Source organism: Micropterus salmoides, unplaced genomic scaffold, assembly GCF_014851395.1.
Source record: "Micropterus salmoides isolate LMB-PRFRI ecotype aquatic unplaced genomic scaffold, ASM1485139v1 Ms_hic_scaffold_3, whole genome shotgun sequence".
In the NCBI taxonomy this organism is placed as follows: Eukaryota; Metazoa; Chordata; class Actinopteri; order Centrarchiformes; family Centrarchidae; genus Micropterus; species Micropterus salmoides.
This window is the reverse complement of record NW_024042261.1, coordinates 6,059,175-6,072,319: the sequence shown is the minus strand read 5'-3', so window position 1 is coordinate 6,072,319 and position 13,145 is coordinate 6,059,175. Positions and strand designations below refer to the sequence as shown.

General features: G+C 41.5%; 1 protein-coding gene across 3 annotated transcripts in view; it reads right to left on the bottom strand.

Moving 5' to 3' along the window:
* Positions 1-13,145, bottom strand: part of bcas3 (BCAS3 microtubule associated cell migration factor) — a 344,304-nt gene that overhangs the window by 200,354 nt on the left and 130,805 nt on the right. For all 3 annotated transcript variants that reach the window (XM_038692467.1, XM_038692465.1, XM_038692466.1), the window contains 2 exons: positions 11,375-11,571; positions 10,919-11,016 (listed from right to left, as the gene is read on the bottom strand). In XM_038692467.1, the coding sequence (XP_038548395.1) occupies positions 10,919-11,016; positions 11,375-11,571 (295 nt within the window). The remainder of the gene's footprint in view (positions 1-10,918; positions 11,017-11,374; positions 11,572-13,145) is intronic.

Sequence of the window (13,145 nt, the reverse complement as noted above, 5' to 3'; positions counted from 1 at the left end):
TCATTTCAAATTTTAACAGCTGGACACAAGATGTCTCCTACTCCACTGAAAAGTCCATTCGCTGAGTGTGTGTGTTGGAAATATAAGCTGCTGCATACTGGACCATGACTGGCTCCAAACTAGTTGTGATGTCACAAATCCTGCTGGTATGCCCAGGTGTTAAACTGAGATTTAAGGTGAGCTCAGAGAAACTTCCCTCCTTCAGCAGATGAATATGAGAACAGCATTCTGTCAAGCTCTGCACTAGATCATCCTGCAGAATCTGTTTATTTAAACAGTATATATACACAGTATATATGTATGAACAGTATATGATACTGATATTATCTGGGGGGTTACTGTACATGTTTAGCTTAGAATGATTATCCAGCTAACTTCATGAATTGAATGAAACTGAGACCCAAGGGTAATTCTGTGATGTTTTTATTTTTGATTTAGTAGCAGCTACTTATGAGTTGTGGATAACGGATGATCTGATTAACAAACTTAGCTAACATGTTTACCAGAAGCTAGTATTTGCTGTGGCGAGTAGAGGACCTGCAAATCCTCTGTAGGATACATTTTTCCCACAAACACAATGTTTGTGGGAAACAAAGAGAGATTCATCATTTCACACTCACCAAATTGCTGTGTGTGTGTGTGTGTGTGCGTGTGTGCTGTAATGATAGTCTGAACATCTGTGACATGAGTCAGATGCTGAGAGAGTCAGATGCATATGCTGTTGAGTGCATTCTCCTCTTCCATCCTCTATTCATTTTTTACCACACTTGCCAGCAAGACTCAACTGCTTTCCGTAGTTATCTCTGTGTATGAGTCTGTGTGTATGTGTGTGTGCGTGACTGCATGAGATGTGAAGCGATGCATTAGCCGGTTCTGATGCTTAGGTGTAAAAAATCCCATTAGAGTGAGCGGGACGGCAGATCGATAACTTACGGGATCTAGTGTGTGTGTGTGTGTGTGTGTGTGTGTGTGTGTGTGTGTGTGTGTGCGTGTGTGTGAGCGTGTGTGTGAGCGTGGAAGTGCTTTAACACCTCTCAGAGGTAGATTAGCATGCGACAGCATGGAGACACTGTCAGGGAGGGTTAGCATCAGAGAGAGGGGGAGAGGAAAGTGAAGAGGGAGTGGGTTGGAAAGTAGGAAAAAGAAAGAGGAACACGTGGTAAGATGAAAAGGAGAATGAAAAGAGAGAAAGATGTGTCACTCCTGATCACAATGTGTTGTGTTTGTCAGTGGTGATTTTGTGTGGAGGGAGAGATGGAGAAAAGAAATATAAAAAAACAGGGTGATGGAACATGGAACATGTTGAAACACTAAGGAAACACTAAGCTACGTTCACACTGCAGGCCTTAATGCTCAATTCCGGGTTTATCCGATTTTTTTTTGTTTGACAGTTCATATTATTGTTTAAATGTGGCCCATTTCAGACTCCAGTGTATAATATCCACGGCCTAAAAGTGACCCGCAAAGTGACCCGCATGCGCAGAAACAACGTCACATGCACACGCTGTCGTACAAGGCGTCACAGAGGTTAGCTCCTACTTGATAACCCACCCGATTTTCACGGGAGACTCCCGTTTTTCATGCCCTCGGTTGGTTTCCTCCCAGGGTCACATCTCTCCCGAATTATGACAACTTTTACAACTTTCTGTCATTTCCATGACATGCATTACTTTTTCTGCTGCTGTATGTGTGTGTATGCCCCACAGCTCTCTCTCGCTCTACTGCATCCGCTCGCATAACTAGCATGCACGTAACTCAGAAGAGAGCATGTGACCCGGTAGATTTCAGGTGTAAGAAAGGGAACTTGTGACCAGATGATAGCAAGATAGAGGAAGAAGAGGGCCATGTGTTTAACAGTAGCCTTTCTGGAGCTTTTTCGTTCACCGCGGCTCCGTCTGGCAGGGAACAGCTGCTCTAGAGTGACGTCAAAGTCACATCAATTTGGATCTGACCGTCCAGACTCAGGCCTTCCAAAAAATCCAAACTGTCCATGGGTAATGGTCTAAACAGATACAATTATTGAAAACACCTGAGTGTGCGAGTGGATGAAGGATGTACAGCGGTTTAAAATAACCTACTTTGAGAAAGTTCTTTTATGACGTCAAAAAGCTATCTTTAAATAAATGCTGCCAGTAAAGAAGTCGTGCAGAGTATTAGCAGTTGTTGATTTCCAGAATCTTACTGATTGGAGAATCGGAGATCTATTTAAACCCAAGTCAATATTAATTTATTATGGGAAGTGTTATTCCACAGATTTGTTGAACTACATGCTTGCCTTTGAGGTACACTGCAACTACACAGTAACAGAGATGTTCTGCATATCCAGCTGACCTGATAGGACGGGATTATTAACATAAAATGTACACTTGGACACTGTCTCCATGTCTTTCCCATAATGAGAAACAAGTTACAAAGTTCTTTCGACATATCATCCCAAGAGCTTACAGTTACATATACTGAACCTATAAAACGATTATTAAAATAAGAAATAAATCATCAGAATAATCAGAAATGTCTTGGCATTATTCTAGTTCTAGTTCAAGCAGTAGCAGGCCAGGCAGACGGAGGGATGGCTGGCCATGCAGGGCGCCTGCCACAGATTAAGGTCATGGGAACGAAAGGGTGGCCCCAACAGCAACGGCCGCCACTGGGACACACCACTGCGTACATGTGTGTGCACGAGTGTTTTCACACTGGAGAAGATGAAACATCAACACGATCCTCTGTCTCAGCAGCTGGTACACACACACACACACACACACACACAAATAACACATTCATAACAATCATGTTTTCATCTCAGTTACTACTCAAAATACATAGATCTATATTCTTCTATAATAATATAAATGCTACACAATTATGAAATCACTGGGAGACAGAATGACATGATAACACACACCAACACAGCTTCTCTCACTTTCACACACACTCCAGTGGGTAGGCAGTAGGGTGAACGCGTGGCAGATGCCCGACACATTGGTGTTCGTTCAGTCACTATAAAGAGCAGCTGCTCAGTCTTCACTGCCCTCTGGCACTGCACATACACACACACACACACACACACACACACACACACAGTCACATGGATGCACAGACACACATGCACTTGCTGTATAACACTAATGCTTGAAGGCATTCCAACTCTCACAGATTACAAGTGTGCAATACAAAAAACTCAACACATAGACAGAGAGTGGGGGGGGGGGGGGGGGATAACAGCAGCACAAAAACCTGATCAGCCCTCACCCATATCAATCCACGTCACTCCCTGATCTCTCTCAGTCACGCACACACACTCGCCATAAATCCCGACATGTGGCTAAACCATTCCCGCCCTGTAGTCCCCAAAGCCTCACACTCATGCGCACGCACACACGCTCACACATGCAAGCTAACACACTTCCTGAAGTCTTAAAAGTGAATGAACGATAACATTTCAGAGATGTTAGAGAGGAGATACAAGGAGTGGAGATGGGAAATGGAAAAGAGTAAAGGAAAGTAGAGGAAGAACAATTTAAGACCATCTGTCTCCTCATCTTCTGGTACCAGCTTCTATATCACTGAAAATGAAGTATTTTGGGTTTTTCTGTTGGTCAGACAAAACATGCAATTCCACTGTTTAATTCCTGCTGCCCCAGCTGTTACAAACTGGAGACAAACATTGTTCAAGCACACAGAGCTTTGTTTATAATTGGTGAAGACCACTAAGCTTCCAGTGGTACTAAATGTTTTAAGCTAAATGATGTCCAGGACATTAAGAATATTTCTAAAAGACTGATTGGTGCCGGCATAAAAACACGTCTGGGGTTAGAATATTTCACTTAGTGTAAACATGAAATAGCGTGAATGAAATGCTGGAACAAGCCAATGCACACTACAGACACCTAGATTGTTACTGGCATCTATCAAAAGCTGGTTATATGTTTTTTATCTCTACAGGTTTACCCGTTGCTCGTACATATAAAATCCCATTAATCATCAGTGCTTTTAAGTGCAACTGAGGGCTTTAGGGACATTAGGTAATATGGAAAAATAATGATTTATAAGACTTAAAGGATCATGTCAGTGTTCTGCATGTATTAGCACCTTCATGTCATATTCATATAAAACTTACACTGCTGTCAAATAAGCTAATGGCATAGTCCCTGGCTGCATATATACAAATACTTTTTCTGTGCTCCAGAAAGGTATAGATGCTTCTTCAAGAAAGCAAAGAAATCCTGCATGATTTGATCATTCAAAAGTTGTATTAGTATCCAAGCTCCCAATTTGATTCAAAGAACTAGAACATGAGAGGTGGAATGAAACATAGTCCCCTTCACGTCATGTTTGAGCCAACTACCATGATCAACTCTGTGTTGCATAAACCTCACATAAATGGCCCTGCCATTCACTCACGTTCCAAAACAGGTAGTCACATACTTGCTTTTGTATGTGTGGATGTGTAGTAAGTGGATGTTAGGGGGACTGTGTATTGGTATAGGTTGCATTGTGTTCGAGCAGCAGTGTTTTAAGTTTACAATAAATTTCACCTTGGGAACAATAAATTGAATTCCATGACTTCCCCGGAGAATTCAAAACATTTCCTGGTATTCTGAGTTCCAGAGGAACACTCCTGATCTCCTGATAGTGAGTCCTTGTTCTTCTCTGATCTCCATAGAGAGAACCGCTCTCTGTCTGAAATCCATATCTCAAACCAACATGAGATATTCCAGGTATTCCAGGACCAGCAGGTAAACCATATTTAAATGTGTCACTCGTCCTCTCTTTGCTTCCGTTTCTTTCTTGATTTTCCAGCAGATATATTTTCCCCCCTTTCTCTCCCTGATAACAGCTCAGTGGTTCCCTTTGCCTGATTGCTGGTGATGACATAAACAAAAAGGAGCGGCGATGACTGCAGAGATTTGCTGTTATGTCCTGTCACCAACCAACGGGTCACCAAACACACCCTGAGGCGATGGACACGATGGGTGGGGGGGCAGAGTGGAAGCAAGGTGACAAAGGTGCCTATTGATAAAAATAAAATCAGGAGAGGAGGAATGGAAGGGTGAGGAGAGGGGGTCACGGGAAATGAGAGTATTTGTCTTTAAGGAAGAGATCGGATGGCCAGGCATCTTTCTGGCCTGTGCGATCACTGTTGTCAGTGTGGCCACTATAGCACAAAAATACAAGGGCCCTTTATGAGGCTGGGAGGTAATTGTGGGGTATAGGTTACTGGGGTATGTGTGTATTAGAAAAAGAACGAGAGACAGAATACCGCAGCGCAGGTGCATAGTCTTTTAAACGGCTGCTCAAGTATGAAGGGGAGGAGAGAAGAGGGAGGGAAAGATGGCAGGCAAAGTGTGTGTCTGAGTGAGTGTGTGTGTGTGTGTGTTGGGGGAGCAAACCCTCTGTCCTCATCTTTCTACTCCGTCATTCAGAGCCCTCTCTTTCATTCTCCCCCAGTCTCGGTGAGAACAATAATGCTGGGGAAAGCCCCTTCTCGCCTGAGGGTGGTGCTGATGGTAGTAAAGAGGTGGTGGGTCACTGGGACAAGGGGGCACTGTGTTGGTGACACTAACAGGTGCACGCACAGATACACACAATCACATAAATGAATGGCTGAAACCTTCTAGTGTTTGTGCAAGCTTAACTTCATTGGCTACCAATCCAGTATACTTTAAAACTCTAAGTGCATGCTGTGTTTTAGATGTTTGAAAATGGTTTCTCAAACTTCAAGGCAGCCATTGGTTTCTATTCACTTTGCTGTGGTTAAAAGATTAAATTAAGACTTCTACTTCTTGACTGACTTAAATCAGGTGATCTATCCAAATCATGATTTAGTTTATTCTTGTCAAAAAAAAAAAATCTTTAATGACTGCATTCATTTGCTAACTACTCTTTATCCCGACCTTAATTCTAAACTTAAGTTTTAACTCTTAACACTTATGTGAACCAAATCCTGGCTCTGAGTAAAACAGCCAAAACATCCTAATGTTTTCTACATTACTGAAGACATCTGAAGAGACCTGAATTGGGGCAACTCAAAGTTATATTTGTTACAAATTAATCCATTGATTATTTTGCACTGAATCAATTCATCGTTAGTCTGTAAAACGTCAGAAACTAATGAAAAATGCACATCCACTTTACACTGATGTAAAATAGAACTGGATGTTTGGCATTTTTGCTTGGTGAATCACTTCATCAACAGAAGATAAACAGGCACCAATCAGCTCACTGTTGCCAGTGTATTTTCTGTGGATTGACCTATAATTTAATCATCTAATTGTTTTAGCCCATACAAAAGTAAAGACACGCAAACACACAGAGACACACATACAAGAACACTAAGGCTGTTAGAGAAAACGCCAAAATTTAATTGTGAGGCAAATATGTAGAAAATCACAAGAATGACCGTCCCCGTTCTGCAAAGCAAATGCGTCAAGACAACATTTGTTCTCATCTTAAGTATTCAAGGGGAAAAAATAACAAATTCAGGCACTTCCACACTGGGCACGAGGGCTCACTGAATGTTTTGATGAAAATGACGTAAATAATATGGACTGCACCGGTCACCAGATCTCAACCCAACTGAACACCTAAGGGAGATTTGTGGAGCAGCATGTTAAACAGTGCTCTCCACAGCCAACAAAAAACATGAAGGAAGGACTTTATCTTAGAAAAAAGCTGATCATCCCTCTAGATGACTTCTACACACTCAGTGAAACTATGACAACGAGCAGTGAAATTGTTCTGGAGGTTCATGGTGGAACTCCACCTTACTAAGACTTTTAGTTTTTATGTGAATCCCAGCACACACACGCAGAGTGACACACATCCTCAAACACAGAGTCAGTGAAGGTAACTGAGCTGTGATAATGTGGGGTGGATGTGGCTAATGGCAGATAGCTGCTGATCCCACACTGATTAACTCAGTGTTTTACAGGATGCTGCTAATGGACTGACACACACACACACACACACAAGACAGAAGCCACAAGGGCAAACATACAGTATACACATACATGTCTGTACACACGGAGGCCGACCACAGATACACACCTCATGGTTCAACTGGGTAGGCCGATATGGAGTTTTGGATTAATATGTCTCAGTTTACATGAAAAACGATTCCTAAAACTGCCATTCACTGAAAAGAGTTCAGAATCCTATATTGGTGTTATGTGTCAACCAGTCCACACCCAACAAACACCCAAACACAAAATCCAGTAGCTCTCTAAAATGTCTTCAGCATGTTGTGATAAGCCAGCTCCATCTCGTCCTGCCTGCGCTGCCGCCAGCTAACACACTATCACTGATTCACCGCCACAGATAAATCACACACACAGATGGAGACAAACACTGAGGCAGAGACGTGGCGACAAAGACAGGAACGTACATACACACACACACACACACACACACACACACACTGAAGATGACAACAACAAAAACAACAAAATGGCTGATGCCACAGAAGGGGGTTTTGTTGTTAGTTCCTGTTTTGGTGGCAGGGAGTCAAAACACAATTACAGTAGTGTGGACACACACACACACACACACACACACACACACACAGGTAAGATTAAATACTCTTTCTTTCAGTCTTGTGGTGTTATCTCTCTTTAAGGTCTGTCTCCTTTTCTTTCTTCCTTGATATGACCTACTAAGCCACAAAATGCCACTGTGTAGTCTAGCTGGGATTGAAGTCGCCTCTACACACATGCACATATCTCACAGCAAGGCTTGGGGTGCAGATAGGGGGTATTGATAACAGTTACACATTGATCCTGTATATTGCGGCTGGTGGAAAATGAGACAGTATCGTTGGTGATGGGCTCCTCTGTCCTCTCCATAGAGACAGATATGCTGAGTCAAGAAGCCATGACTGGAAGCACTGTACAACATACAGACGTACTGTGTGTGTGTGTGTGTGTGTGTGTGTGTGTGTGTGTGCGCGCGTGTGTCCAATGCAGATGGCGTCCCATCACCTCAGGGAAGGCAGAGATAAGCAGAGTGTATGGGCTGAGATAAGATGCGAGCAGACACTAGGGAGACTGACTGACTGTAAGTGAGTCACTGCAGCTTTATGGCCTCACTGGGCCTGAGCACTCTGAAAGAAACACTTCCATTCTAACAGAAATGGCTTGAAAACATGAATCGGTCACAGGCTTTTATGTCACAAAATGTGCACATCACACACAGGGTCAAACTGTCATCTGTAATTGTGACACAGAATTTCACATGTGATAGACTTGCATGAAATTTGGCACATGCGGTTATCAGGTATTTCCTATGGGAAATGTGAAACACTACATATGAAAACACATGCGCTTTATTTCTAAGGGAATTAAAAGGGATTAAAAGGGATTAAAAGCCAGATAAGGTCAATTTTCACCTTTAATACTATGAATATGATGCAATTGAATTACATATTGTAAAATTAGTAAAAGTTGCACAGGTTTAAGTGTAAACAATAGGGCTATATTAATATTAAGAACTATTATAAACTATTTATTTTGCAATACGGAAATAATGGATTTTCTGATGTGTATGTGTACGAGATTAAATATTGTATTCACACACGTATGTTTAATGCAATGAACAGCTGTTATGCATTACATCAGACAAAACGCCGATGACATGACATAATTACATCATGGCAACCAAATAACACTAAGCTCATTTTATATATATGATATACTAAGGGAATCACTAAACATTTAATTTACTGACATAAGAATATATGCATTTGAAGGCATTAAATATTGGAACAAGTCATTGTCTTTATCAGTTAAGTCTGAAGGGCTACATGCTCATAAATGTGTCAATCTCAAATACTTAGTGTCAGTTATCAGCTTTCTTTGTATTCTTATTAGCATAAATGTAAATACATGAAAATAATTTATCTCACTCAGGACTGGTCAATTTAAAGATGTATTTATTGTATGCGCCGTGAATCCAAAAAAAATTGCTATCAACCTTCAAACTCATATTAGTAAGTTCTGCCACACACAGGCGGCTTTAGAGGGTGAGACAAAAGTGATGTGCATGTGTGATAAGAGGCGGCGCCATGGCAGTGGCAGGACACAACACTGAACCCCTCCCAGCGCGCACACACTGATAAGCATCACCTCTATCCCTCGGCCTGACTTTGTCCTGTCTCTCTGCTCTGAACCAGTTAGGAAAGAAACTGAAAACACAGAGGACACTGGCTGGAGACTGAAGAACCACAGATATGATTTTGGGCAGACACAAGGCTACAGACAGAGGTGAAGGGGAAACAGGTGAATGAGTTTGCTCCGTCAGTCTCACATCACCAAGGTTAATCCCCTTGGTAAAATAATAATAATAATAAGAAAATGCTAATTTTACTTGTTTGGGTGACAAATATGGGGTCTGCAGTGTGCCAGAAATTGCAAATGATTAAACTATTACCAAAAAGGAAATATAATGAATTACTGGCAAATGTATAATAATAACTTGAACTTTTTATTTACTGATTACAATAAAACACAAAAAAATAATTGTGCAATAAATAAAAAATCAATCAAGCTTTGTAATTGCTTTCATTTTGGAAGTGGGTGGATGATAGTCTGAACTGGTTCTTGTTCAGTTGAAAGGAAAAAATGTGGTAAATACCAAAGCATATCTCTCTGTTTATCAAGCACTTCTTGGTATGTGTTGAAGAGCAGAGAAAGATGGAGAAGAAAAAGACGCTATTGAATATGTTTAAATATTTGTGGCACACCTTTTGTGACAAGCTGTAAACATTTCTCAACACCTCAGTGAAAAAGCCAGAGGTGGCTATCTGTCAGTGGGAGGGCAGATCAGATGACTGAAGTCTGTCACGTGACAGCAGATAATGCCACAGATTGCTCCTCTATCTCTTTGATCAAACAAAAGGCAGCAGGGTACAATGTCACGCAATAAGTGACGATGTCTTCACCTGCACTGGAAGTAAATACCAAACACAAGCCACACACACATTCACAAGACCCATTTAACAGCACTATACTTTGAGACTAGAGGAAATCCTCTCATCTGTGTGTGACTGGATTAGCCCAACATCGTAACCAGATTAAAGACGACATGTAGCAGACCTTACAGGCCTATTCAAACAATCACAGTGTATATGTGATACGGGACAGCATTCATGGCTGCATGGTTGGACGAAGCAAAGCTGCTGAATGGCTAGTGTAAATGACTGACTACTTATAATCCACTTGAATGGGATTGTGCTGGTGTTAGACAACAGCAAAGGGAATCCCTTTACCATCAAACACACTACAGCAGGCAGTCGCCAGAGAACTTGCAGTAACAGCAGTTAGAGTAGACAGTAAAATGCACAGTAGATGAATATTAAAATTATATTTATAGACCTGTTTGGGTCTGCATTCCTTTCCAACAGTAAGTTAAGTCCTAGTTATAGCATTTAAAGCTAATGCAAGATACAACATTTATTACTTTTAGTCACTTTGTAATAACATTTCTGAATTCTATTTCATCATAGCCTCATCAAACATTATTGTAACCCTGACACTTCAACTATCACTGAACACGGCTGAGACAGAAAAAAATGGCAAATACTGTTGCAAATAAGGGAAAGCTCTTTTTCTGGTACTGGAACATCTATTTCATTTATCAAACTTTGTTGTTTGTGGGAATGCTGTTGTGTGGCAATGTGCATTACACAACATTGACTCCCAGTCTCCACTGTTATGATTGATGGGATACACCGGAATCAAATACAACACAATTTAACTGGCAACTTCAGACAAAGAGACACTTCAGTCAAGAAGATCGAGCAGAATGAACTACATCTGAATGAAACCGGTGGGAAAACAAGGAAATGGAAGAACCCAAATTTTACCACAGAGCGGGGGGTAGGAGGGATTCAAATACAGCAGAGTAAACCAAAGATGTTTCCTACCTGATCCTGAGTCCATGATGTTGGACTGTCCTCTGCGATCAGGCACCAGCCGTGATGAGCCGGGCATGCTGACTGGCTCTGAACGTACCGGCTGGATCCTGCACACATCCAGTATATGTATATTATTACACACACAAAAAGAACACACATATCTAAGGGCTTCAGATGCCTGGACCTGGTCCCAGGAACTCACAGTGGGCGATTTGAATTGTTGTTTCAGTGATTAAGTGTAAAACTATGATTATGAGGATATACATGCTTGTCAGGATAAGTTTGTGTAAATAGAGTGACCGCCTCCTAATTTGTAAAAACAAGTGTGTTTGTATATCTTGTAAACCCTCTTCCTGATTTAGACAGATAACATAGTGAGTATATCTACATCAAAATCTGGCTTAATGCAGCCCTTAGCCCTGATTTTCACTACTGGTAGCATTATTTTTGACAGTGTCAAAGTACCTGAGGCTGTGTAGGTCCAGGTCATCTGTGTCAAAGTCCAACAGGGGCTGCTGGACATCAGTGGGACCCTGGGATTGAAGGACTGAGGACGAGGAGGAGATTACTGTGGTCTGACCTGAAGGGTGAATGGTCTTAAACTGAAACTGGGGGCCCATCCACAGGCGCCGATGGGGCCCTGTATGGGTCACAATCTCCACCTGAGAATACAAAGGTAAACGTCAATGAGGAGAGGGAACCATTTATCGTTTTCCCAAAATAACTGGCCAAGATCTTTGAAAAACTCCTAGGTGTCTTCTGTGTTTTGGGTTTGTCAAAGTGGTGCTTTGAGCTAAATGCTAACATGCTCACATCGACAATGTTAACATGCTGATGTTTAGCAGGTAACACATTCCTTGTAAACAGTCTCAGTTTAGTTTATAAGCACATTAACATTTGCAACATAGCGCTAAACACAGTACAGCTGAGGCTGATGGGAATGCCATTTGTTCTGCACTGTAAGTTTTTGGCTATAAGCCTAAGTTGAAAAGACAATGCTATAGACAGCCAATATCATGACATCACATCCAGTCTAGCCTCTGTTCCACTAGCTTCTGTAACACAACGCCATCTCTCAGTAAACATTTCTTTCATTTGTGTTTCTGGGATCTACTGTCCAGATTCCATATAATATAAATCAGTGTCCATTATATCACTTGCTATTAGCAGTTGAGCAAAATAAATTGAGATTTTAATAAAGTTAAACAATGATTACTTTGTGAGCACAGAAAAACTACAGCTACCATTAAAATGTAACGCAGGGGCACAGTGTGATGAAACGGGTACATCAACGTAACTTGGCTTCATCAATTTCCTTGAAGTTCACATTCAAGTTATTATTTTTTTTAATTCTTAGCTGTAATTTCTGCTGTTTTAAGATTTTTACAACGTTTGCCCCCCTTCTCTGTCCTGCTGTTATAAAATATGTTATGTTACAGATCATATGTGAGCTAACACCGGAAGTTACAGTTTCACTCGAGCTCTCTATAATGCATGTACTTTGAAGGCAATGTTTACCATGTACCTTAGTTTGGCATGTAAGCATGCTAACATTTGATAACTGGCACTAAACACAAAGTACAGCTACGGCTAATGAGAATATGATCAAGTTTTGCAGGTATTTGGTCATAAATCAAGTAGTATTTAACAAATTAACTGGATGGCGGTGCTAGATTTTGTATTTTTGGAATCATTTATATTATTACAGTTTATCCTGACTGCAGCATGTTTATTTTTCATGGCAATCCAAGACATTTTACTCAAAACCACAAATGTCGTGATAGTTGTGGCACTAGACAGCTGTTGAGATATTCCAATCGGTCATGTGTAGCTCTTTCAATACATCTGAAGTCCTCTAATAATAAATCAGCAGACAGTCAACAGAGTCTTCACTTGGCTTTTCTGGGCAGTTGTCATCCGAGGATTCGACCTGGTGGTTTGGCGTCAATGTACGTGCCAAAACTCACCCCATGCAGTACTCAGATGAACTCCGTTACAAGACTGCCAACTAAAAGCTTGCTGTACTCCTGCATCACTGAAAATATCAAGATGATGTCAGAACTCGTCAAGGTCTAGTGTGTGTTGGGAGTGCTGGCAGCACGATGGGAAGCCTTCCCTGAGGGTTAATAGAAGTGTGACACTAGCGACAACGCCACGGTGAGGCTGAGGTGAAGCCTACTGGGAGAATAAGACCGTGGCAGGCAGTCCATGGGTGCCTAAGCTGAGTGGCGCTAAT